The following is a 27,705-nucleotide window of genomic DNA, read 5'->3' as shown; positions in this document are numbered from 1 at the left end:
TTTTAATTTTGCATCAAATAAGAGTTGATTGAGAAACCACCAAATTACTTTTGTGGAAAGATATATATTATCAAGGATTTTTGCGTATATTATCTTTTTTATAGATGGTTTAAACCCGAGGATCAAAAGTATTGAGCCCGACTTGCATCGAATTAAAAATAATTTAAAGTGAGCCCAATTAAAATTGACTCGATTAGCATCCTGCAAGAAAAATATAAAAATCAATAATAATGTGTAATTAACAACTTTTTCATCGGCTTCAATCAAGTAGCCAATCATGCTAATCGAACGTATACCGGTCTCATCTCAATCAAATATTCATTGAAAAATGAAAATATTTAACTAACTTTAGGATAGGTCATTCAAGAAGCTAAATGACAAACATAATCTTCGAGTATGCAACACAGTGGGAAATTCATACAAATCATATCTCTAAGTAATCTTTTTAAGTATCAAGAATGCAGAAGCGCCAATGATCCCTACTGGCAACTAAGACGGATCGGCTTCCTCCAACCATACACGTGCAACGGCGTACCAAATCATCTTCTCGAGTGGAGAGAAGATCACTAGTGACGGCATCCAAAACCATAATTTGGCCATTTCACCGGAGAGAGACACAAACAGACCCAGTGAGACAGGCAAGCGAACTGGGTTGCAAAAGGTACTGCAAAACCAAGCACTCCAACTCCCCATTACGAGATGGCCGATAGAGTCTAGCTACTCCAGCCCCAACCTTCACCAACACAGAATGGTGACTACCAACTCTTCCAAGGCCCACATTACCCTGGGCCAAGACATAGACTCCATTCGGATCATTCATACTAATATAACAAGCCCTAGTCGGAGAGCAAGCAAACACTAGAGATCCAGACAGCAAACGAATACTGACTGGCACATCTCCGTCAGGCAAACTCATACTCCCCCCCATATACAAGAGGGCACCTGTCACTCCATCCCAAACCCGAAAAGCTCTATCACCTATATAATAAATGAAACTATTAATAAAAAACAAAAAAAATTGGTAGTTAAAGCATATTTAATCTAAAAAGTAATATTCTAACCTGAATAAAGACCAACACAGAGAGACTCAGAGCCCGAATAATCCACAAGAGACCCATCGGCATCTATATCACCTTCACAAACAAGAAGGTGATCGGAGTTCTCTTCATTGGGAATTTTCAACCGCCATATATCACCATTGTTATAGGCTACATGCAGATGACTAGGGTTCAAGAAAATAATTCCACTCACTTCCAATTCCATCAAACATACAGAGGCAATACAGACAAAGTCAAAGTAATTAATACACTTATACACATCAACAAACCCATTCCTATAACCAGCTGCAACGTAGTTGTTGCCGCTGGAAAACGCTAGCCTATAAACCCAATTTCCACCACCCACCCTCTATTCAGGATAGTTTATAGTATGAATAGTCATCTGACCCAACATAAACCGCCGGCTGGTTATAGGAATGAGTTTGTTGATGTGTATAAGTGTGTTAATGACTTTGACTTTGTCTGTATTGCCTCTGTATCTTTGATGGAATTGGAAGTGAGTGGAATTATTTTCTTGAACCCTAGTCATCTGCATGTAGCCTATAACAATGGTGATATATGGCGGTTGAAAATTCCCAATGAAGAGAACTCCGATCACCTTCTTGTTTGTGAAGGTGATATAGATGCCGATGGGTCTCTTGTGGATTATTCGGGCTCTGAGTCTCTCTGTGTTGGTCTTTATTCAGGTTAGAATATTACTTTTTAGATTAAATATGCTTTAACTACCAATTTTTTTTGTTTTTTATTAATAGTTTCATTTATTATATAGGTGATAGAGCTTTTCGGGTTTGGGATGGAGTGACGGGTGCCCTCTTGTATATGGGAGGGAGTATGAGTTTGCCTGACGGAGATGTGCCAGTCAGTATTCGTTTGCTGTCTGGATCTCTAGTGTTTGCTTGCTCTCCGACTAGGGCTTGTTATATTAGTATGAATGATCCGAATGGAGTCTATGTCTTTGCCTAGGGTAATGTGGGCCTTGGAAGAGTTGGTAGTCACAATTCTGTGTTGGTGAAGGTTGGGGCTGGAGTAGCTAGACTCTATCGGCCATCTCGTAATGGGGAGTTGGAGTGCTTGGTTTTGCAGTACCTTTTGTAATCGCTTGCCTGTCTCACTGGGTCTGTTTGTGTCTCTCTCCGGTGAAATGGCCAAATTATGGTTTTGGATGCCGTCACTAGTGATCTTCTCTCCACTCGAGAAGATGATTTGGTACGCAGTTGCACGTGTATGGTTGGAGGAAGCCGATCCGTCTTAGTTGCCAGTAGGGATCATTGGCGCTTTTGCATTCTTGATACTTAGAGAGATTACTTAGAGATATAATTTGTATGAATTTATTGTTGCTTCTGCATCTAACTTTTAATTTATTGTTGGCATAGGTCCTAATATTAATAATTATCTTTTCTTTTAAAAGGAAATATACTCTCTTTGTCCCATTAGAAATAAAACGTTTTCCTTTTTGGGTTGTACAACTAAAAATGAAATATTTCCTAAAATGAAAACAACACTCTCTTTAGTTTTTTTTTTAAAAAAATTAACTTCATATATTTATATCATATATATGAAGGAGAAAATTACAAATCAACTCCTATAACAAGGAGGAAAGACAAATTACGCCACCCAGGGTTCGAACTCGAGACCTCCAGGATGGACGCGGTATCCAGCACCCTTTACCGCTAGGCCAAGGGGCTTGGATGGACGCGGTTCTCCTCTCTTACTTTACTCGAGACCTCCAGGATGGACGCGGTTCTTCTCTCTTACTTTACTCTATCTTCAATAACTCACAAAACAACACTGCATAAAATCCCGTGTCGGAAACCAAATGTTTCATATTTATTAGGACAGATGGAATATTTCATATATACTCTCTTCTCTACGTACCATAAAAATAAATTTGATCGGATGCGATTCCGATTTTAATGAAAGTGGTAGGTATATTTCTTGTTTGTTGTTTATATTTCAGTTGGCTAGTGTCTTCGTTTTTGGTGATTGGTCTTGATGCTCGTGTTGTTTAGTTACAAATATTGTGTTGCGTTTTGAGAGTTGTTATTTGTAGGTCTTTATATTACTATTATATTTATTTGTTTGGATCAAAATTAAAAAAATACTACTATTCCCGTAAGTGGAAAAATTTTGAGCCATAAGATAGCAAAAGAAAAAAAGTAAAAGTAATATATTTTGAAGTAATACAAATAAATATAAGACTATACTTTTTTATAATAGTTTAACATAATGAATGACGAGAATGGAGTATTTTTGGGGGCGGATAAAACGTACATTATACGCAAATATAAAGTGTCCATGTCACCTTAGTGGATTGCTTATATAAGTATTACTAACTATAAGAAATCATATACTACATACCTTATATGGACTCCTTATGTGGGCTCTTGCACGTGAAACATATACTCAAATCTTTTGTAGCATTGTATTTGGATTGCTACGTTACATGATTACAATAAAGAAAAAGAAAATGTTAGTACTCCTATATACTCCCTCCGTCCCATTCAAGATGACCACCTTTCCTTTTTTATTTGTCCCAATCAAGATGATCATTTTCTAATTTTAGAAATAACCCTCTCTCTCATCTCTCCTCATTAAAATATTCAACTACTTTTTCCTCTCTACTTTATTCCACATAACCATACTTCCTAAAATCATGTGCCACTCAAGAATGTGGCCATCTTGAATGGGACGGAGGGAGTATCTAATTATATCATTATTCATGGACTCTAGCTAGACAGAGGATTATGGTCTTATTAGAGTTGATTAGGTTGATATTTTAAATAATAGACTAGCCAATAATTGGTACGTGCAATATATAAAATGAATGTTCATGAATATGTTATACTATATAACTATTTCATAATTGTAATTGTAAGGATTTTAATTAAATACAAAAGGACTTCTAAAGTAAATAACGAAGGAAATAACTTATATAAAATGTGGTGTTTAACTACTACAAGCTAGGAAATGATTTTGATATGTATTTGAAAAACAATTTGATCTTATTAAAATAAAAAAACTGCATTTCTTGAAACTATAAATAATCTACATATTATCAAATGTTTTTGCAAAAAAACTACTCCATTAAGAGCATCTCCAGTGGGCGGACTTCCCTCACGCCCTTCCACTAGGACTTCCCAAAAACACATCATGCCACGTCACTAGGACTTCTACTGCACAATCCGCCCTTCCCATCGCCCTTCCCGCGCGGATTTGCCGCAATAAAAAAAATTCACAAATTCACAAATAAGCAATTTACGTTTACGGAAATAAAAGTTCGACACAAATACGAACGGAAAAAATTAACAACTTCATTAAAAAAAAACATACATGATTCGATAAAAAAAATTACATAGTAAACAAAAAAAAAAATTAAAAGCGGACGTCAGCATGACGCCACAATGGCGGATGTCCGCCCGCCCGTCAGCCGGAAATTTGCGGACGTCAAGTGTCCGCCCGGGACGTCCGTGTCCGCCTCCCTCACTCCCAATGGCGGACGTCCGCCGCGCCCTTCGCGGAAGTCCGACGGGACGTCCGCTGTTGGAGATGCTCAAATGGTTTTTGTGTCATACTATAGATAGATCGTTTCAACCAAATTTAGAATACGTCGTTCAATAATTTGCTTGTCAATTCCCCCTAGTAATATAGTACTTAGTATGAGCTAAATGAGCCTACTTTAAACTAAAAAGTTATGTTTTGTTTAATTATTTGCTGTCTTTCATTTCCGGAAACTAAAATGAATAGTATAAAATTGTACTTTAAAGAAAGGTAATTAGGAAAAGTAATTAGGAAAAAGTATGTTAATGATAATATAAATGTCAATGTAATTGATAGCATTACATTATTGTAGAAACACCAAATCATAGTGGAAGAGCTCGAGATTGAAAAATAATAATCCTACTTGCAGTGGCGTATCCATGATTTTCAATTTGGGGGTGCAAAAATAATTATGACTTAAAATTTAAAAATGTGACTAATCTTTTTTATTTTCTTTGTTATGCTTTTTCAATTATTATTTTTAAATAAAATCTTTGTCTTATTTTTTTTATCAAAAAATTTCATTTTAAATAAAAATAAACTAGTAGTATTATTTAGTATCACATAAATTATACATTTGAAATACAAGTATCCATGTTTTGTTAATTAGCAATATATAATATAGACATGAATACAATGAGAAGGTTAGATTTATAAATATGGAGTATTTTATACTCACTCCGTCCCTGAAAATTTGTCACTTATTTCCATATTCGTCCATCCCTAAAAATTTGTCACATTTCACTTTTACCATTTTTGGTAGTAGATCTCACATTCCACTAACTCATTCTCACTCACATTTTATTATAAAACTAATATATAAAAGTAGGACCCACAAGCCACTAACTTTTTCAACCCAATTTCTATTACATTTCTTAAAACCCGTGTTGGGTCAAATGGTGACAAATTATGGGAGACGGAGGGGGTAATACTTATTTCAATTTAGCAATTTATATTGAGTTTTTTTAAATTGCAATAATATATACTTTATATTAGTCATATAAGTATCTATTAAAAATTATTAATGGAAGTTAAATACTATGTAAGAATACATAATTAAATTAAAAAAGAGCAAGTTAGTGATTAAACTAATAAACATAGTTGTTAAAAACAAAATAACTAATAAAACTTAAATATGAATTGAGAAAAAATAAAATTGAATTAGATATGATATAGATTAAAACAAAGTTAATTTGGAGAAGAGAAATTGTAAGTAAAAATTAAAAGTTGGAAATGTGCTCATTAATATTCGAACTCAGGCCTCTTGCTTGGAGATTGAGGCAACTTACCACCGGGCTACCAACGAAACTTGCAAAAATAGCACTACATATAGTATTAATACACAAAAGTTTCGGGGTACAGTTGTACCCCCTTGTTCCAATGTGTATACGCCATTGCGCAGTGTCGGATACATAAATTTTACTCTGGGGGTACAAAATTCTATGACAAATAATCACATCACTTATTAAAAATAAAATAATAATCACTATAAAAAATTTGTTCATCCAATTTAGTTGAGTCGTGTTCCTTTTATAGATGTCTCGACTTAGTAAAGTCGTTGCGGTTGTGGAACACTGGATTTTTGGATAGCGCAATGGTCGACTTGTTATCCATACAAATAGTTGTTGGCTCCTTTTGTGGCCACCCGAGCTCTGATAATAAACTCCTAAGCCAAATTGTATGACAAACACTGAAGGTGGCGGCCACATATCCAGCTTCGCGGGTTGATAATGTGACAATGAGCTGCTTCTTAGACGTGAAGGTAGTGTCTCCCATACACATATCCATTTGTACTCTTTCGATTATCAGTGTCGGTCACAAAATTAAAAAATGATCATAAAGCTACTACGATTGCTATCTTACATAAATAACTCAACAAAATGGATTTATTTTGTAATAAAAAATGTACTCAGAAACAACGGATAAAAAGAAGATGGGTTATCTAAAGCTTTGATTGAATTTAAATTTATGCCTCCCGAATTTATAAAGGGCTTAATTTGAATTTTAGGATTTTTGTTTGGTATGGGCTGGGCTCAATTTGCATGAGTTAATGGGCCCATATACACCCAGCCCCGTGCACCATTCTTGATGAAATTACATTTTAGTTACAAGACAATTATTAATAAGATATCATGCGCCACAAAAAATAATTTTGGTCACATGCTAAAAATAGAAAATATCTCATTATATTATTTTATTCACTTTTTTTTTCTTTATCTCATATATATTATTAATTTCGTATTAAAATCTGTGTGTTTTACTAAAGACTATTTTTAATACACATATAAATACTATCATAGTCTCACGAGCTATCAAATTTCATTCAAGAATGAAATATGAAAAATTAGATGTTCTCGTTTTGTCCGAATGTTCTAAATAGTTGCCCTATCCGCGCGTAGTTCACTAGAAAATGATATAACAAGATAATTGTGAAAAATTTAAACTTCGGAATTTATTTTTCAGATTTTAAAAAGTGTAGGACGAACCACAATGTGACCATAATTTCTTGATTTATTTGGCAATTTACTCTTTAAATGTCTGACACAATAATTCTATATAAATTTTAAAACTGTAAGTTCAAATCTATTTTGAAACTATGCAAAATTTGATTTATTGCAAATTTGATCTACTAAAAACACACACAAACTCCATTCCCATCTCGTGGTTTTGCTAATTAACAAGTGCTTCAATAAGATGGCCTTATTTTTTAACACAAAACACACTACACACAGTCACACACCACAAAATCAGACATATCGGCGAATGTAGCTGTCCTCGCCGTCGCCGGTACGCACAAGAGTGGAGGTGAAATACCACGATACGAGGTCGTGGACCGCGATCTGCCCACCGGTGGCGGCCGAGATCCCGACCTCCACCTCCTGCGGAAGGAGGTTGCTCAGATCATACACATAGCTCACCTCAAAATTCTCCGACCCGGCGGCGACGCTAACGCTGATCACCTTCGAAGCCTGCCCGTAGTTGATCCGGGCAGTCGGTCGGTCCTGTTCTTCGAGGCACTCGACCCGATGTCGATCCCGACGTGGCAGTAGCTCGGGTCGTTCCCGGGGTTGGAAAAGATGTCGAATTCCACCGCGAAGGCGGCGGGTTGACCCGACCCGAAGACCCCGAAGTTGCCCCGGTCGACCCGACCGGGGAGCCGACGGGCGCGATGAAAAAGGCGAACCCGTCGGCCGGGTTCGTGTCGCCGCTTTTGGGGATTATGATGAATTTTATGGTGGTCTCTAGGTCCACCTGGGCCCGGCTTGCCAGAACTGGATCGGCTGGGAGTATACTGCCCGGCCGACTCGGTACTAGAGCGGGGTGCCCGAACTGTCGGTGTCGGTCATGCGGAGGTAGGTGGAGTCGGAGGGGAAGTGGGCGTCGCCCTGGTAGATTAGGTCGGTCGGCTGCTCGCCGTAGAAATTGTACGTGAAGGAGGTCGTCTGCGATCGGGCTAGGCCGGCCGAGGCGAGGAGGAGAAAAGCAGTGGAATTAGGGTTTGGAGATGGTTTAGGTTGGCCATGGCTTGATTAGGTTTTTAGCTATGGATATGATTGAATGGATTGTTGTGTTGTGGCTTCTATTTATACCAAGGCTAGTGCATATATGAATCATATTTTATGATATAAAGTTTGTTTTTCGATAATATTAATAGACGTTTAAATTATACCTATGTCTCTGAAAATTTATCACTTATTTCTTTTTTCATCCGTCCCTAAAAATTTGTCATTGTTCACTTGTCCACTTTTGGTAGTGGACTCCATATTCTACTAACTCATTCTCACTCATATTTTATTATAAAATTAATATATAAAAGTAGGAACCACGTAGCACTAATTTTTTCTACCCACTTTCTATTACTACATTTCTTAAAACCCTTCCCGGTCGAATAATGATAAATTATAAGGGACTGGGAAGTAAAATTTGGTCTTATGTTGATTATCATAAGGTTAGTATTAATATTGAATTGTGAGGTTCTAGTATTTTATAATTGTACATCTTTTAGTAATGCTTGAAGTGATATCATATCTTTAAAATACAAAAAAAAATGTTTGTCATAATGAAACAATATCATTCAAGCATTGCCAGAAGAAATTGTTTGTTCACAAATGAGATAATTATGAAAAAATATAATTTAATATTATGTTTCTGCGTCTGATGAAATTTCCAACTTGTTAATTTGAGTGTCTTTTGTATCTTTTTGAACTAGTAACTAGTTTATTTAATTATGTCAAGATATTAATCAAAATAGTACAAGGAAAATATAACATCGATATACATATAATAAAGAATTTTGTAAGTGGTTGTTTAGTTTATTGGACAAAATAATCAAGAGATTTGGCCTAATTAAGATTGAATTGTAAAATTATTTTAGTTGAAGGGAGTGACTATAACTAATTATCACATAATTATCCATCTAAAATTAAGTTGTAAGATTCAATATCATAAATCAAATATACTGTATACTTAATTTTAAAGTATAATCTTACAAATCGAACTACTCCATAGTGTATCATTTGTGTTAATACTAATTACACTTCTTTGTAAATTTAACCTAATCAAACTCAATTTTGATAAGCTTCAATAGACCACTTCACATGCAATTTTTACTTTGGAAAATGGGCTGAAATTTATGTTTTCAAGAACAAAATGAACGTGTGACATTTAATTGACTATCATTTGAATAATCATCACTCCCCTCCGTCTGAATAGGATTTCTATTTACGTTTTTTACATTTATTTTATAAAAATAATAAAAAATAGTTAAAGTGAAAAAATGATTATATTATTTTTTTCTTATTTTATTATTTCTTCACCTTAATTATTTATTACTATTATTTTTTATAAAATAAGTATAAAAAAATAAATGAGATTCCTATTCATGGATTGAGGGAGTATAAGTATAAAAATAAGTGCTCTATTGAATGAGACAATGAGGCTTATTAAGATGGTTATATCTTATCTTATTTGAATTAAAAACACACACAAATTGATTACATTGCATGCTAGTGTGCCACCAAATACATACAATTCTCATACCAATGCTACTTAATAAAATACACCATAGATACGTGTCGAGTGTCGATCTTCATACATCCTTCATTAAATCTATTTTTTTAATATCTAATTTTAGACAAAATTATTGATTAGATCAGTTTTATTCTGAGAGCTCCGAGTAAAATTAAGTTATTCCAGTAGTATCAACAAAATGGTAAATTCCACTGCTAGAAAATCAACATTTACAACACTTGAAAATACCTATAAAAATAATTTCACACTAGACTTTTAAAATTTTTAACTTTATTTCAATCATGTAATTTCTATCTTTTTCGTTCCGTATAATTTTCATCTTCCATAAATTTGTGTCTAGTTAAATATGTTTTTCTTCAACAACAAGCCCTAAAAAAACACTTGTTACTGAATATCGTGATATCATAAACGAAAGATGCAAATTAGTCAATAGCTATTTATGCAAACATGTTAAGCCACATTTCAAGTTTTTGCATCAAATAATCATGTTCTAGATCAAAACCAAAATTTAATTAAATGCAGAACATTCAAGAAATTCGAGTTCTTTTCATTTAAAAAATATTTTCTTTATAAACAAATAAAAAATCTTTTTCCCTTAAAAAGTTATAGGGTGTTTTTTCAATTAACAAAAACATTAGGGAGCTTATTCTAATAACCCAATCTTGGGGTCTACATGTAATTTATCCTAAATTCTGTAACCAAAAAGCCCCAATTCATCGCTGCGAATCGGAAAAACCAAATTCCGCTTCATCGCCGCCGACGACAACCGTAAATTCCCCGCTTCAGCTTAAATTCAACGGTGCTCTTGAAAATCTCTGTTTTTCGTTTTATCGCGATTTTGTCCATTACTTTATCCGTTTTTCCCCCAAAATTTTGTGAGTCTTAGCTACCATCTCAGAAATAGAGCAATTCATTATCGCATTAATGCTGAATTTACTGTTTTAATCTCCAATTGTGTTTGCGTTTCACTGTTACTTGATTTTCTGAATTTCTGAGCTAAATTTTTGATTGATCATATTTCCAGAGATAACACTGCATCGAAGTTTCTGAGAGAAAGCAGCTCCGATCAATTACACAAAAGAAATGGCTGAGAAATTAGCTCCTGAGAAAAGCCACAGCTACATTCACAACGGTAGTATTTCCTAATACAGTGAAATTTCTATCTAGATATGATGATGAACTTGTGGAAATGTTGGTGTTTTAGGGCAAAAGGTGTTCGACTGGGATCAAACGCTGGAAGAGGTGAATATGTACATAGAGCTTCCAGCTAACGTTCCAAAGAAGTTATTTCACTGCAAAATTGATTCCAAGCATGTTGAAGTTGGGATCAAAGGGAATCCACCTTACCTTAATGTACGTTTTTGTACCTTTTTCTTGGACAGTTTGTTCTAATTCATCTGTGATTTGTTAGCTGTATTGAGTGGTTGAGAGTGATTTTGTCTCATTTATTAACTACAGCATGAGCTTGCCTTCCCGGTGAAGACGGATTGTTCGTTTTGGACTCTTGGTACGTCATTGTGCCTTGTTGTTGTTCACTTAATAGAATGCGTTGATTTTATTTTTTCTAGTGCGGGTTACTATTAGATACTACCACTTAGGTAGATGAGGTTGTGACATTGATTGCAATTTATCTCGGGTAACCATGGTGTTAGATGAGAATCATAGCTTTGTTGCTTCTTTATTTAATTTGTTATTACTATGTTTTATTAATAAGCGTCTGCTACGATGCAGTGGTGTGGTAAAAAGTTAACATAGAAAGATAAATGTTCTAAATTTGAGGACCAGAGGACAGTTTGAATGCTTTTGTTTTTGCTATAGGAACTCAAGAATCAAGAAACATCTTGAAAACGAAAAATGTACACACTCACTATAGATATAAAAACTTCTGTTTTTGCAAACTGCTTTTGGCTGTGCATCTTTATAAACACAAGAATTTAAGATTCTAGAAAATAGAATTTTTTGGAGGAACAAGTGTAAAAACTCCTTTTTGGTCCAAAAATCTCTGCAATGCTTTGGAAATGAAGCCTATGATAAATACATGTCCAAACTTAGACACGTTCTTAAAAGTTGTTTGGTGTAACCAAGCCATTGTTCTTGCTGTTGGGGAATATATTGTATTGTGGAAAGCGATGTGGTTTCCTACACAAGTGCACAAAAACATGGACAAGTGTGTTTAGTTGTTTGACATGCCAAATTATGGAGTCAACTTGTACATGTTCTGGATATCATTATATTCTGATGAATCAATAACCTTAGTTTCCTAGTGCGGTACTTTAACATTGTTTCAAATTGGTATCTTGCAGAAGACGATATAATGCACATAACCTTGCAAAAGCGGGACAAAGGTCAGACATGGTCTTCACCTATAATGGGCCAAGCCCAGTTGGATCCTTATAATGCTGATCTTGAACAGAGGCGTCTCATGCTTCAACGGTTTCAAGAAGAGGTACACATTCTTTACCAAAAAGAACCCCAATTTTAGTTTTTGATTGTTTGATAGATGAAAGGTGAATGTTTGAGAAAGCTTTTGGTAATATTTCAGTTGATTAGCAATTTAGCATGCAATATACATATACTAATAATTGCAGCAAAATGTTCCATGTAAAATACATTGGAGTAGAATTTCTGTATAATCATGTTATCCGTCATAGCAATACGAAGTAATGTAGTTCCATTTATTGGAAACTAACATACAACAGCATTTTTCTAAAATAGAAACTAGATTCAGAATAGAACCCTCTATATAGTGAACCTCGTCCCATGAATCTTGTGCTGGATTTTGAAAGATTCGGCTTACCAAGGTCATTGTAACATTTAGAGCACTTCACGAAGTTGCACAGCTTCTCCACTCACTAATCTTACATTTGCTTCTCCACTGTAATCTTTTCTGCAGAACCCGGGCTTTGACTTCTCGCAAGCTCAGTTCAGTGGAAATTGCCCCGACCCAATGACCTTCATGGGCGGGATCCGTTCTGGTTGATGGACCTCTGTCTCAAGTTATGTATATATAGCATATTCTTATCTGGACGCGATCTTAATTCCTCCCAACACCCATTGTTCTCGACTATTCGCGGATCCGTGCACTATTTACTGCCTATGCTAGTCTGCCTGCACTACTTGTTAGGTTCCTGATAAAAATGTCGTCATTTATTTGCTGGAAATTTTATGTTTGCTAGTACTTCAAAGCACTTTATATTATTATTTTTTATTTTGGTTTATTAATATGATATGAAACTTGTTATTCTTTCATAACCTAAGATCCGAGATGTTATAATTTTTAATAATGCTAAATATGGAGTACTCAACCAAGGTAGCCAACCTCGAGTGAGTGCTAAATCATAGAAACAATAACAAAACCAAACCCAAAAAAAAAATTTGACAAACACATTTCCTTTTGTATACCCGAAATCCATTTCCTTTTTTATAGTAGTATAATTCACTATGAAGAACTAATATTTTTTACATAAACAAGAGCTCTTTTAGTAATGAAAAAGGAAAGACATATTCACAATCTACGGATTAAATCAAGTCGTTCAAAATTTGGATAATGCATAAATATTCATTTCAAGGTTTTTTAAAAATATCATAGTTTTTATATGAATATAATGTATAAAAATCATTTCAAGATAAGTTAAAAAATATTTTAGTACTAGTTTTTATACGGGTAAGCATAATAATCTTTTCAAGATAATTGAAAGCACGAACTCCTCTTCTTCTATCAATTAACCATAATTCCCCAAATTTCCTTTTGCATAAATAAAAACACCGGGTCAAATTAATAAAGTAGTATAACTACTCTAACTTGGAATTATATGACAAAAATAATATAAATATTGTGTTTTTATAATGTTCAGACCTATATGACCTTCAGATTTTAGGACAGAAAAGAGATTTTTTAAGATGGCATTAAATATATTCCATCTGTCAATATCTTAAGATGCGACATCTATCAATATCTTAAACGGGGCATGTTTTTTATCTAAAAAAATGTAATTTGCGTAATTCTGACAAATTCTGATTTTGCATTATAGTGTTAAAAACAACATGTAAATTACCAATATAGGTTAATATATTCTGATTTTATAACTTATTTACGTGATATCGTCAACCAAAATAGCATTATAATTTAGACATCGAAACATATTTCATTTGTTGAATTATACTCCCTTTGGACTCCGTTAATTGTCACACTTCACCATTTGTATTCGATCCTCGTTAATTATCTTATTTTACTTATATTATTTTTAGAAAGTTGACTTCATATTCTATTAACTTATTTCACTCCCTTCAAAAGTGAGAATCTATAAATTATTACTACCTTTTTCTTAATTTTTTTAACAAAGATGAATTATGTCTTAAACCTGCATCAATCAAATATACTACTGAGAAAAAAATAGTACTAGTACTACTAATTTATATTAAGCCATTTTAGCATCACAATATTAGTAAATGATTGAAAAATAGAAACAAATTTTTATATTCGTAATGAACAATTAAAGCTGAAATTTTTAAATGATACCTCAACGCATTCCATGAAGTATCGATGGAGGTAGTAAACTCTAATCCGAACCAGCCCTTGCTTCTCCCAGTCCGCCTCCGGCCGCCGGGATGTGCGAAGGAGGCGTGGGGAGAGTTGAAGAAGCTATGGCAAATAGCAGCTCCCTCAATCTTTTGTCGATTGGCTATGTTTTCTCTCACTATCATCACCCAATCTCTCGCCGGCCACCTCGCCCAAAACCAGCTCGCCGCCATCTCCATTGTCACCACCGTCCTCATCTCCATCACCGTCGGCTTCTTGGTACCTCTCCTTCCCCATTTCTGAGCTTTCTCTTATCCCTTTAGCTGCAGCTAATTCAATTTTTTTTTACTCTTGAGAATAAAAATTGAAACTCATCAAGTTAGTTTGTGGGTAGGTAAAATTTGTACTCCCTCCGTCCCATGTTACTTGAACGCTTCCTTTTCGGCACGGAGATTAAGGAATGAGTGATAGACAAAGTCAAATATTACGGCTGTAAGTGATAATTTTTATTAAAAATGGAAAGAGTGCAAATAACTTGGGACGCCCAGAAAGGAAATACGTGCAAGTAACACGGGATGGGGGTATTATTTAAGGTAAAAATCTGAGCTTTATCTGTCATACAATGTTAGTTTTAGTGTTTTGTGTGTGTGTGTGTGGGGGGGGTAATGTGATGTTTTTGTTCCTTCTTTCCTATAGATTGCAGCAAATTTGAGGCCAAGATTCTTAATTTCTATGACTTAAACAAATTTGAGTTCAAGATTCTTAATTTAGATAACTTGCAGCAGATTTGAATCCAAGTTTGTTAATTTCTATAACTTGCATCAAATTTGAGTCCAAGATTCTTAATTTCTATAACTTGCTGCAAATTTGAATCTATGATTATTAATTTCTATGACTTGCAGCACATTGAGTTCAAGATTCTTGATTTCTATGACTTGCTGCAAATTTGAGTTCAAGATTCTCAATTTCTGTAAATTGCATCATATTTGAGGCCAAGATTCTTCATTTCTGTGACTTGCAGCAAAATTTAGTTCAAGATTCTTAATTTCTATAACTTGCTGCAAATTTGAGTTCAAGATTCTCAATTTCTATAAATTGCATCATATTTGAGTCCAAGATTCTTCATTTCTATGACTTGCAGCAAATTTGAGTTCAAGATTCTTAATTTCAATAACTCGCTGCGAATTTGAGTTCAAGATTCTTAATTTTTATAACTCTCTGCAAATTTGAGTTCAAGATTCTTAATTTAAGTTAATAGCTTTGCCAACAGAAACTTCTGAATGGTTCTTCATGTCATGTGGCTGTCTAAAACAAGTGAAAAATTGCATTTATCCTCTCCCGATTAAGATTATCGATATTTGAAGCATGACTCCTCGTTATTAGCTAGGAATGGCTAGTGTGCTTGAGATGCTGTGTGGACAAGCCTACGGAGGAAAGCAATACCACCTGTTGGCCATATATCTGCAACGCTCGTGGGTGGTGTTGTCTCTGAGCTCGGTAGCTCTTCTACCCCTCTTCGTTTTTCTCGAACCAATGCTGAAGCTTGTGGGGCAGCCGGCGCCATTAGCAGAGCTGGCGGGTCAGGTGGCGTTATGGATGATCCCAATGGCTGATCACTCTGACGAGGTTCTTGCAGTGCCAGTTGAACACGTGCGTTGTTGCTTGGGTCTGTGGCGCGGTGCTTGCTCTACACGTGGTAATAAGTTGGATTTTCATATATAATATGAGGGTTGGCATTGTGGGGATAGCCCTCACTCTCGATTTCTCGTGGTGGATGTCTGTTGTGGGGATGTTCATCTATAGTGTCTGTGGTTGGTGCCCTAGTTCTTGGACTGGCTTCTCGAGGGAGGCTTTCGATGACCTCTGGGATTTCTTTAAACTGTCTCTAGCTTCTGGTGTCATGCTCGCGTATGCTCCCAAATCCTGTGCAATCCCTGCTTGAGTCAATGCTTCTATAGAACAATCTTTACTCATATTCGGAGTCTTGAATTTTCAGATTGGAGAATTTTTACTTCAGGATGCTGGTTCTCATCTCGAGCATCAAAGGCGCGGAGGTTGCTGTCGATGCCTTGTCCATATGGTTGGTGGATGATGATTCTTCTCGCGATCTGCTTGCTTTCGTGTTTATATTGATGTTTTCTTCGTGTCTGACAGCATGAGCTTCTACGGTTGGGAGTCCATGATTCCGATGGGGCTATATGCAGCAACGGGGTACGTTGAGCTTTTCTCTATGTTGCATCTCTACCATACTATCATACACTTCTTGCTCACTGGTTTGTTTTGTTTGCATGTTTATCTTCTATAACGATACGTCTCAGTTCCATTTTCATTGAGTATCCCTCCCCGATGAACTCAGGATCCGTGTAGCGTGTGAAATTGGAGCCGGGAATGAAAACTCTGCAAAGCTTGCTGCTAAAGTTTCCGTCTTGAACTCTCTGTTGATAGGTTTCCTGTTCTTTGTAATAATCATGGCCTTCCCGGACAAGATTGCAATGATATTCGTATCTAGCTCGTCTGTGATCTCGATGGTCGAGGAGCTAGCCTCGTTATTGGCAATAACCATTCTATTCAACTGCATCCAACCCATTCTTTCAGGTAAGAGAAGCTATAGTAGATATGGAATCCAATTAGTCTCATCTTTTGTTCCTCTATTCATCTTTTGACCGGTCAGTCTTTTGGAACGAGTTCTCTTGATTTGTCTGTAACCGTCCAACGGAAGTCATGAATTGTGAATGTTAATAAAGGAATACATCGTTAATCTCGAATCTTGGATTTTCAGGTGTAGCCGTTGGTTCCGGTTGGCAAGTCTTGGTTGCTTACATTAGCATCGGGAGCTACTATATCATCGGTCTTGGTTGCGTACATTAACATCGGGAGCTACTATATCATCGGGGTGCCTCTCAGGATCTTCTTGGGATGGTATCTTCATTTTGGCTTAGAGGTATATTGTCTTTTTCTACAAAGATGGCTAATTAAAAAGGATCATATCTTAGACATTGTTATATCTCAAGTGGTTTCGCAGGGCATATGGGTCGGGATGATCTGTGGGACGATAGTCTAGACGCTGATACTGTCCATCGTCACGGTTAGGCGCCATTGGGGTAAGACGGCAAAAGCGCGTCGTTTCCACTCCTCGGTCCACCACCGGGCCTCATTCATGAGGCCCGGTAAACTTTTGAAAATTCCGGCCAAAACTCCTCATTCCCTATGCGCTTGCACACACGTGAAACACAATTAGATTAGGAAGATGTTTTTCCTTCCTTACATATTGAATGTTCGAGTCATCGTTAGTTATTTCTACAAGACGTTAATCACGAAATTATGAGATATGACTATCAAATTCACTTTTAAAAAAATGCCAAAAACTAAAGCCATGTGGACCCAACAATTGCATTGATTAGTCGACCTTTTTCTACCATTAAATAATCACTAATCATTATGGCAAATGCTCTAACAAATTGGGCATTCGTTTTCATTTGGACAAATCTAATATATTTTCCTGATTTTTATTTAAAATATGATCAATTGCTCCACGATTTTGGAACTTTTTTTATTTTTTAGATGATAAATTGTTTTACCGTTTTGTTTTTTTTTTTTGTTTTAAAAATTTATAAAGCATATCGTTTTATTCTAATATTTTATAATATTTGACCTACAATGATATGATAAATCGTTCCACGATTTTCGAACTTTTTTTTATTTTTTAGATGATAAATCGTTTCACTGTTTTGGACTTTTTTGTTTTGAAAATTTATAAATTACTACCTCCGTCCCCCAAAATTCGTCCCGGTTTGACCGGGCACGGGTTTTAAGGAATGTAATGGAAAGTGGATTGAAAAAGTTAGTGGAATGTGGGCTTGACTTTTATATATTAGTTTTATAATAAAATGTGAGTAGGAATGAGTTAGTGGAATGTGGGGTCCACTACCAAAAATGGTAAAAGTGAAATGGGACAAATTTTGGGGGACGGACGAAAAAGGAAAGTTGGGACAAATTTTCAGGGACGGAGGGAGTATATCGTTTATTCTAATACTCCCTCCGTCCCATGTTACTTGAGGCATTTCTTTTCGGCACGGGATTTAAGAAAGTTGTGTTTAGTGAGTTAAATAAAGTAGATGAGGGAATAAAGTAAGAGAAAGAAGAGAGAGTAAAGTAAAAGAAAGAATAAAGTAGGTGTGATTAGATGTTTTGTTTTTAGCCAAAAAGAGAAATGACTCAAGTAACTCGGGACAACCCAAAAAGGAATACGACTCAAGTAACTTGGGACGGAGGGAGTATTTTACAACATTTGGCCTATAATGGGACTAAAATGTCGCCCATATATGACGATTTTGCCCACTAACGAATTTTAGGTGCCTTTTCACTACCATATCAAATATATACTTCCGGCTTTGTTTATTTTCCTTTTCATATCCAAAATTCCCACGCATTTTCGTCTCTAGTCCTTGATACCGTTTCAGAGTCGATTCAGAAGATTATGGATGAGGCATTACTTTCACTAATCTACCTTCGTTCCTCCAAGAAGACATGCTAATCGAGTATGCTGTGTTTTGAAAAATGATACTCAGATCATTTCATTTTTTTCCCACATTTAGCTTTATCAGGCAATTTAGTAACATTTTCTTTTGTAAAATGATACGTCTACACCCGTGATTTTGTAAATACAAATACCATTTCGTGTTTATTTAATTTTTCCAATACATGGATCCGACGATTTTGACTATCAATATTTGTTGGTGATACTGATACTGACTATTAATATACTCTTACTTCTCACGATATACTCTTATCACTTTTCTATAACAATTGATGGTTCGCTGATTTTTGTGTCAATTTACTATTTTATTGATATATATGTTGGAGGAGTAATTTAGTTTTGAAGAATATATAGGAAATGATTTAGCGGACATTAGTGGTGGAAAACTAAGAAAACACATTATTTTTCAAACTTCTCAATTGTTGCAAAATGATTCAACTCACCCATATTTTTAGTCATTACTACTTATTCTAGAATTCTCTACTTCAATTCTTTTATATTCTAAACATCTAGATTTATACTATATAATATCTAGATATTTGTATCATTTAATATCTAAATATTTTCATTACAAAATCTAAGTTTATTTATTTATATTCCAACACCTCCTTAAACTTGATTTGTCATTCCGACCAACGTCATACTAAACTTGATAAAGTCTTCATACTTGAGTAGGGGTGTGCATTCGGGTTTCGGTTCGGTTTTTTATCAAAACTGAACCAAAATCGAAAAAGTGAAAAACCAAAACCGAAAAACTGAAAACCGAACTTAAAAAACCGAAAAAACCCGAACAAAATTGAAAAAACCCAAAAACCCGAAAAAATAAATATAATATTAATATATATATATATATGTGTGTGTGTGTAATTTATTTTATTTTATATTATATATAATATAAAATTAATAATACATATAATATATATAATATAGTAGAATTTATTAAAAGAATATACTATATATTATATATAATATAATATATTAAATTAATAGAATATATATATATATATATATAATTCGGTTATTCGGTTTTTTTCTTCGCCCGAACCGAACAGATAAACCGAAATTTTTGTATTTTTAAAACCGAACCGAACCGAACCGAAAAACCGAAATAACCGAACCGAATTTCAAAATTTCGGTTTGGTTCGGTTCGGATATTCGGTTTCCCATTTTTTTGCTCACCTCTATACTTGAGTAGTTTTATGAAAATATCTGCAACTTGATCTTGCGATTTCATGTAACCTCCTGATTTGCAATACATTCTCTGATGTAGTGGAAGCAGATGTTGATGTGCTTGCTTCGGTTGTGAGACACTAGATTTTTAGATAGTTCAATTGCAAACTTGTTATTCAGACAAGTAGTTGTTAGCTCCTTTTGTGGCCACCCAAGCTCCGTTAATAAACTTATGAGCCAAATCGCATGACAAACACTGAAGGTGACAACCACATATTCGGCTTCGCAGGTTGATAGTGTCACAATGGGATGCTTCTTAAACATCCAAGTGAAGACAATGTCTCTCATGTAGAACACATATCCACTTGTACTTTTTCGGTCATCAGTGTCCCCCAATCCAATCATTATCACTGTAGTCAACAAGTCTATAATCATTAGTATCTGAATGTAATAGGTCATAGTTGATCGTACCTTTAAGATATATAAGGATATTTTCTTTGATGCCTTAAAGTGGGTAGCGGTGATTCTCCATGTAGCGACTTACGAGCCTTGATTCGTACAAAATATCTGGCATTGAGTTAATTGGTTTGCAATCTTCCATTTTGAACTTCTTCAGTATCTAATTGTCTGATGCTGAACTTGAGGGGAAGTTGGAATAAAGATATTCATCAAAGAAAAGATTGAAAGTTGACATGTGGAGTTTTCATTTGTCTGATCTGAAGCAGATATTCTTACATTGTCAATCAACTCGAGAAGTCTCGCAAATGCAAGTTGAGTTTTGGAGATCTCACAATCTTACATAGGCAATCAACTCGAGAAGTCTCGCAAATGCAAGTTGAGTTTTGGAGATCTCACAACTCAATTTGAGGGTTGTTAAAAAAAGATAATCAACTCGAGAAGTCTCACAAATGTAATTTTACAATGCAGCCTCTTCCACAGCCGTCTACTCCCGCACCTCCTCCACCATGGCAGCCGCCTCTGCCACCCCCCTCACTTCTCCTCCGCTTTTGCCTCCTTCCCCAATCCCCACTCCTTCCTCCTCCTTGCTGCCAATATTACTGCCTCTTCTAAAGTCCACACTCCCTACGAGCTCGAACACACACGACATGAGTATTGTCTCTTCTAGACGATGAAACATAACTTAATTACTAACACATTTTTCCTTGATCAACATATTGAACGTTGAGTTATCGACAATTATTTATTAAAAATTAAATGTTCGAGACTTTGAGTCATCGTAAATATTATTTATGCAAGTATGCAACACATTATTCACCAAATAAATGAGATATTATTATTAATTCAGTTAAAGATTAACATTTATTACCAAAAACTAAGACCCTACAATTTCATTGATTAGTCGACTTTTTTCTACTTTTAAATAATCATTAATGATTATGTGCCCACGTCAGCAAATGCTTTGACAGATAGGCCTTCGTTTTCATTTGGACGGATTTTAGGGTGTCCACTATAAGGCGTCAGCGGCTATAGCCGCGGGTTTGGGCGGAGGGCGGGCGGCTATAGTGGAGAGTGCAGGCGGACACCGAAATGGGGGCGGTAGGGGGGCCAGACGGGCTTCAGCCGACTCCGGGGCGAGGACGCGGCGAAATGGGGGCCGACGCGGCTATAGGCGCGGCGCCTATAGTGGCAGCACCGACAGCCGCAGCTATAGCCGATTTTTAATTTTTTTTTTACATTTCAATTCACCTATAAATACACCCCACTCCATTCATTATTAATTTTAGTGTATAATTTTAATTTTAATTTTAATTATACTTCGTATAGTCGTGTTCTTCTAATTACGTATAGCCCGATAAATTTGTTCATAATTACTTGAAACATTATAAAATGAAAGTTGATTATAAAATTTGGGGGCTATTGGAGGTGTCCACTACAGTGGCGGACACAAAATTTTGGAGCTATGGACAATAAAACTGGGGCTATGGACAAAAAATGGGGCGGGACTATTGGGCGTGTCCGTATTGGACACTCTTATCATGCATGAAAGTGGCGCGCACTCATCATGCCACGTGGAATTTTCTAACAAAGAAAGGCCACTCCAGAATATTGATGTGATCATTAATGATACCCTAATTAATCCCTAACAACAATCACCAAACTATTTGATTATTTAAATATTGAATCACATCATCATATTATGACTTTATGCATATAATAAAGTAACAACACATAGACAAAATCATAAAGTAAGAACATCCAAAAAAAAGTACTCCACAAAATATAGAAAAAAAAATCATAATAAGGTAACAACATTTAGGGAAAAAAATACAGTAGTAACATAACTCACAAAATTAAGAGCAAATTGTTAGAAAAATCACGAAGTTAGTCAAATTTTATTTCATTTCATAATTTGTCTTAATAAGATGAAAATTTTGGATTACTTTACATGTATTATATTGTTCATATTTTTCAAGCAAATAATTTCGAACAATATTATCTTATTCATAAGCAATAACGCACCTATATAGGGGTGTGCATTCGGGTTTCGGTTCGGTTTTTTACCAAAACCGAACCAAAACCGAAAAACCGAATTTAGTTCAAAATCCAAACCGAACCGAACCCGAAACCGAAAAACTGAAAACCGAACGTAAAAAACCGAAAAACCCGAACAAAACCGAAAAACCCGAAAAAAAAACCCGAAAAACCTGAAAAAAATAAATATAATATAAATATATATTTATATATGTGTATTTTATTTTATTTTATTTTATTTTATATATACTAATAGAATATTTATATATAATATAAAATTAATAATACATATAATATATATAGTAGAATATATATATTATATATAATATAATATATTAAATTAATAGAATATATATATATAATTCGGTTTTTCGGTTTTTCGGTTTTTTTCTTCGCCCGAACCGAACCGAAAAATCGAAAATTTTTTATTTTTAAAACCGAACCGAAAAACCGAAAAAACCGAACCGAATTTCAAAATTTCGGTTTGGTTCGGTTCGGATATTCGGTTTTCGGTTTTTTTCTCACCCCTACACCTATATATGACTTACATATCAAATATAACTTCATTAAAAAAAAAATCGTTAAGGAATAATTAAGAACAAACCCAAACCATTATTATTCTAGTTAATTTTCAAAATTATAGAGCGGGTCAAAATTTAACTAAAACTTCAAGTATTATTTTTTGCAGCAATTTATCCTAGATTATTAAATATTGAACCGTATCATCATATTGTGACTTTATTTACATAATAAAGTATCAACATTTAGACAAAAAAATAATAATAACATTATAATAAGTAAAAAAGATATTCAGATAATTAATAATTTGGACACCGATGCATTATTTTCCTTATATAATTTCCCTCTCTTCACACACACAAATCACTCTCTCTCTCTCTCTCTCTCTCTCAAACAAATGTCGACTCTCTGCGTTCCAGCTCAGGTCCCCCCAGTATCCGAAGACTGCGAGCAGCTGCACAAGGCATTCTCAGGTTTGACTCCATCAACATTGCTAGAGCGTCTCTCTGATCTTCGATTGATGATTAATTGCTTCTTAGTTGCCTCATTTGATTGTTTTTCTTCCGCTTGAGTCCAACTTGATGTGCGTAGCTCTGATCACTTCTTTATTGCTTTGATCTACGATGATCTGTTTGCGATTGACAAATATATGTATGCTGTGGCGAGTTTCTCTGTTCATGCTCGTTCTGGTGATTATGTGAGAGTTGATCAGCTAGTGAGAAGTGATGATTGCTAGTTAAATCTGGAAATGTTTGATTTTACTTTGAGAAGGGGGAAAATCTAGATATGCATTTGATTTTACTGAGTGTGATGATAGTTTGACCGATCTGTGATGAGAGTTTTGTAGATCTCGATTGGTAGAAAGGATGTGATGGATCCTCGGGCTGATGATCGTTGAAGGAAATTTTTGTTTAGACCTCAATTTGGAGGAAGAATGTGATGGATCTAATGTTGTTTTGTGCGATCGTATGTTGATCTGTAGTTTCCTATTGCATTCGTCTTTGATCTTCGTTTCTAATTAAGCGTGAAGTTTCTCATTAATTTTAAGCTGATTACTGATGGAAGTTGTTTAGACCTTAGTCTGGTAGAAGAATGCTAGTGATCGTATGTTGATCTTTTTGACTTGTTTAGTGTTGTCATTATTTCATCTTTGATCTTTGTATTTAGTTGAGTTCAGAGTTTATCGATTATTTGTAGGCCGATCATCAACTGAAGGGAAACTGTGATACATCTACCGTTGTTTTGTGTGATCATATGTTCATCTTTTTGACTTGTTTGGTTTGCTTGCGAATTGTCTTGCACTAGTCGTTGATCTTCGTTTCTTGTTTGATTGCAAATTTTTTGATTGATCATGCTAACTTCCCTTGCAATTTGTATGTTGTTAAATGTATGTGTAGGATGGGGAACCAATGAGGACTTGATCATATCGATTTTGGGTCGTAGAAATGCCAGCCAACGGAAGCTGATCAGACAATGTTATGCCGAGACTTATGGTGAAGATCTGCTCAAAGCCTTGGACAAGGAACTCTCGAATGACTTTGAGGTTTGAGTCTACCATTTTTCATTTCCGTATCGATTTCTGATTGCTTTTTGTTAAGAGTTTTTATTGATGATCAAGTGAATAAACAGCTTAACATTGTTCAATAGCAAAGAGTAATCTAATTATGCATTTCTATTTCCTTGTTGCTCGATTCCAGAGAGTTGTGTTGCTGTTGGCACTGGACCCTCCAGAGCGTGATGCCTACTTAGCTAACGAGGCCACGAAGAAGTGGACAGCAAGCAACCGGATCCTCGTGGAGATTGCTTGCACGAGGTCTCCAAAGGATATGATTCTCGCAAGGGAAGCCTATCATGCTCGTTTCAAGAAATCTCTTGAGGAGGACGTTGCTTATCACACGAAAGGAGACTTCCGCAAGGTGAACTTATCAATCTCATAATACAGAAACAGAGGCGCCATTTTTTTTACTAACATGTGAATATGGTTTGTTGAAAATTTTCAGCTCTTGGTGCCCTTGGTGAGCTCATACCGTTACAGTGGAGACGACGTGAACCTCCATCTTGCTAAATCGGAAGCCAAGATCCTGCGCGAGAAGATCACTGCAAAGGAATACAGCTGTGATGACATCATCAGAATCTTGACCACGAGGAGCAGGGCGCAGATCAATGCAACACTCAACCAATACAAAAATGAGTTTGGGAACGACGTGAACAAGGTTTGTTCAACTCAATGTTTTCATTTCCTAGTTACATTAACGCAAGATTATGCAAGTATTGTGTTCTTCAGTGTTGCGTATGAGTCTGAAAGGAAACGAATCCAACTCACGAATGTGGGCTCCGTACATATATATATTTAGTATTATGGTTCGCTATTTTTACCAGCATATATGTTCTCTCATTGTAAGTTATTTTCGAAAATTATAGTGAAATCTCTTGACATTTCCCCACGTAGTGTAAAAAATTCTCGTGTTTGTTTTGTCATATTCATGCATTTATTTCCAAACACTGATGTTACTTTTCTGTGCGGACAGGACCTGAAAGAAGACCCTAAAGACGAGTTCCTCACTCTACTGAGGGCTGCTGTGAAGTGTTTGGTCTACCCGGAGAAGTACTTCGAGAAGGTGCTCCGCCTAGCAATCAACAAGCTAGGGACGGACGAGGGAGCCCTGACTAGGGTGGTCGCGACAAGAGCAGAGGTGGACATGCAGACCATTAAGGAAATATATGAGAAACGGAACAGTGTGCCCCTCGACAAAGCCATCTGTAAAGACACCCATGGTGACTACGAGAAGATGCTGCTGACCCTCATCGGACATGTCGAAGAATGAGATTCGGAACATATATCAGTCTGTGGCTATCTAAGGTAATAAAAAGGCTTCTTTGAACTCGTGTGTCTTGTTCTAGTTTTCCATGTTTCTGCACTGGTGTTTTTGTTATGAGCTGATGAATAATGTTGTGAGATTACGAACTTTTGTGCTCGATCTCTTTTTGTTGCTATATGATTTTAATTGAAGATTAGATAATGTTTATGAGGCATAAGACTAACATAAAATAATAAGCTTTGGGAAAAAAAATACGTATTGGAAGAAAATGCTAGAATAAACTAGGTCAAATTGTCAATGATACTCACATAATTTGGGAGTAATGCAGCGATCCTTTATGAATCCGATTTTATTTGAACAGAGATGGATATGTAACCTTTATGTTTTATTTTGAAACATACCATATTAGTAAAATTATAAAAATGCGTTTGTGTTTGACTAAATATCACCAATGAAATTTGGTTGGAGGTGGCCATGACCAAATTTAGAAATGAAAAATTGGATTATGATTGTTTGGTATTGCAGTACTATTTTAGAAAGAAAATGACTGATTAAATAAAAAAGAAAAGAAAATTTGGTTTGGGGTGTGGTGTGGTGTGGTTTTGCGGCTCACAACACAACTATTGACCGCAACCGTGGACCGTGGTGCTGTTCGTAGTATGGGCTCCCATTGCCTCTCTTGCAACATAGTTGGGACTAGACCACACTGCAACTCGACGCATTTAAACTCGTACTGATACGTTTAGGACATTTTTGATACTATAATGAAACAAGGGAGGGAATAGAACCATGATTTCTACCTCTATTCAATTTATTTGCTTGGCAGTATAATCTTTGCTTTAAGAATCACTATTCAATTCTCCATATCATTCCATTCTTATTCCTCTTTATATGTAAAGTTTGACAATACTACATTAGACCATCCACAACGCGTCTCGCGCCGGGCTCGCGTCTCGTCTCGGAGAGACGAGACCCCCGCGAGACGCATTGCAGCGCCCATCTCGTCTCTATCTCGAGCCCGTCTAGGCGAGACACGAGACGAGATGGCTCGTCACGCGCCAGGGACACGTGGCACGTCCCCATGCGTGCGTGACGCCCACTCGCTGGCCCGCGAGTGGGCGTCGTCACTGATGACGCAATAATTCGTTTTTTTAAAAAAAATCGATTTTTAATTAAATTTTTTTTTTCAAACGGTAATATTACCGTTAAATTTTTATTTTCATTTTTTAAAATTTTTAATTTTTTACTCTATAAATAATTCTATTTCATACTCATTTCAAACACAAACACACATCTATTCCTCTCAAATCCTCTCTATCACTCCAATTTCCATCTTCAATCAACTCAAACAAATGGATCCTTTTGAGCAAATGCGTCAATTAATGGAACAATCACTCGAAGAAGATCGACGACGAGAGGCGGAGGAAGCCGCACCACCCCCACGACGCTCCCGGAAGTACATCAATCGGAACCAAGAGGAAGCCGCCGCACGGTTAGTACGCGACTACTTCTGCGATAACCCGATTTGGGGAGATACCTATTTCCGTCGCCGTTTCCGCATGCGGAAACCGCTATTTCTCCACATAGCGAATACTTTGGCGGCCAGGGAGGAGTTCTTCCGAGAAGGGTTCGACGCGGTCGGTCGTCCCAGCCACACGACGCTGCAGAAATGTACTGCAGCCATCCGGCAGCTTGCGACTGGACAAACGGCCGACATATTCGACGAATACCTGCACATCGGAGACAGCACTGGACGCTTGTGCTTGCTCAACTTCTGCAGAGGCGTCCGGGCAGCCTTCAGTGACGAATTTCTCCGGAGGCCAACCACGGAGGATTGTCAGTTCCTCCTCAACCTGCACGAACAAGTGCACGGATTCCCCGGGATGCTTGGCAGTGTCGATTGCATGCACTGGCAATGGAAGAATTGCCCGGTGGCTTGGAGGGGTTCCTACACGAGCGGCCACAAAGGCACCCACCCAACCGTTGTACTCGAGGCCGTTGCCGACTACCGACTTTGGATCT

General features: G+C 36.1%; 2 protein-coding genes and 2 pseudogenes across 4 annotated transcripts; 3 read left to right on the top strand and 1 right to left on the bottom strand.

Annotated features, from left to right (window-relative positions):
* Nucleotides 1-7,342: 7,342 nt before the first annotated feature.
* LOC121765608 lies at nucleotides 7,343-8,118 on the bottom strand (annotated as a pseudogene).
* Nucleotides 8,119-10,289: 2,171 nt separating this feature from the next.
* LOC121763581 (nudC domain-containing protein 2-like) lies at nucleotides 10,290-12,878 on the top strand. Of its 3 annotated transcripts, none has more exons than XM_042159630.1 (6): nucleotides 10,290-10,425; nucleotides 10,651-10,758; nucleotides 10,831-10,979; nucleotides 11,085-11,133; nucleotides 11,930-12,072; nucleotides 12,520-12,878. In XM_042159630.1, the coding sequence occupies exons 2-6, from the start codon at nucleotides 10,710-10,712 to the stop codon at nucleotides 12,604-12,606; spliced, it is 477 nt and encodes a 158-aa protein (XP_042015564.1). In that variant the 5' UTR covers nucleotides 10,290-10,425; nucleotides 10,651-10,709; the 3' UTR covers nucleotides 12,607-12,878. The 3 variants fall into 3 exon arrangements, with proteins under 3 accessions (XP_042015564.1, XP_042015566.1, XP_042015565.1); XM_042159632.1 differs by having other exon boundaries at nucleotides 10,308-10,394; XM_042159631.1 differs by having other exon boundaries at nucleotides 10,346-10,501.
* Nucleotides 12,879-14,169: 1,291 nt separating this feature from the next.
* Nucleotides 14,170-17,472, top strand: LOC121764684 (annotated as a pseudogene).
* Nucleotides 17,473-23,194: 5,722 nt separating this feature from the next.
* LOC121764776 (annexin D2-like) lies at nucleotides 23,195-25,879 on the top strand. The gene is made up of 5 exons (XM_042160800.1): nucleotides 23,195-23,337; nucleotides 24,262-24,407; nucleotides 24,562-24,780; nucleotides 24,865-25,077; nucleotides 25,393-25,879. The coding sequence occupies exons 1-5, from the start codon at nucleotides 23,262-23,264 to the stop codon at nucleotides 25,687-25,689; spliced, it is 951 nt and encodes a 316-aa protein (XP_042016734.1). The 5' UTR covers nucleotides 23,195-23,261; the 3' UTR covers nucleotides 25,690-25,879.
* The last annotated feature ends 1,826 nt before the right edge of the window (nucleotides 25,880-27,705 follow it).

The sequence above is a fragment of the Salvia splendens genome, chromosome 14 (assembly GCF_004379255.2).
Source record: "Salvia splendens isolate huo1 chromosome 14, SspV2, whole genome shotgun sequence".
Lineage (NCBI taxonomy): Eukaryota > Viridiplantae > Streptophyta > Magnoliopsida > Lamiales > Lamiaceae > Salvia > Salvia splendens.
Note: the sequence above shows the minus strand (reverse complement) of the source record. Positions and strands in the feature narration are given on the sequence as shown.

What these genes read in the sequence shown, in the direction of transcription:
- LOC121763581 (XM_042159630.1), top strand. Translation starts at nt 10,710, where the DNA reads ATGGCTGAGAAATTAGCTCCTGAGAAAAGCCACAGCTACATTCACAAC. An exon ending in CCACAGCTACATTCACAACG is followed by an intron (nt 10,759 to 10,830) that starts GTAGTATTTCCT and finishes TTGGTGTTTTAG; the next exon opens with GGCAAAAGGTGTTCGACTGG. An exon ending in TTGTTCGTTTTGGACTCTTG is followed by an intron (nt 11,134 to 11,929) that starts GTACGTCATTGT and finishes GGTATCTTGCAG; the next exon opens with AAGACGATATAATGCACATA.
- LOC121764776 (XM_042160800.1), top strand. Translation starts at nt 23,262, where the DNA reads ATGTCGACTCTCTGCGTTCCAGCTCAGGTCCCCCCAGTATCCGAAGAC. An exon ending in GCTGCACAAGGCATTCTCAG is followed by an intron (nt 23,338 to 24,261) that starts GTTTGACTCCAT and finishes ATGTATGTGTAG; the next exon opens with GATGGGGAACCAATGAGGAC. An exon ending in TTGGGAACGACGTGAACAAG is followed by an intron (nt 25,078 to 25,392) that starts GTTTGTTCAACT and finishes CTGTGCGGACAG; the next exon opens with GACCTGAAAGAAGACCCTAA.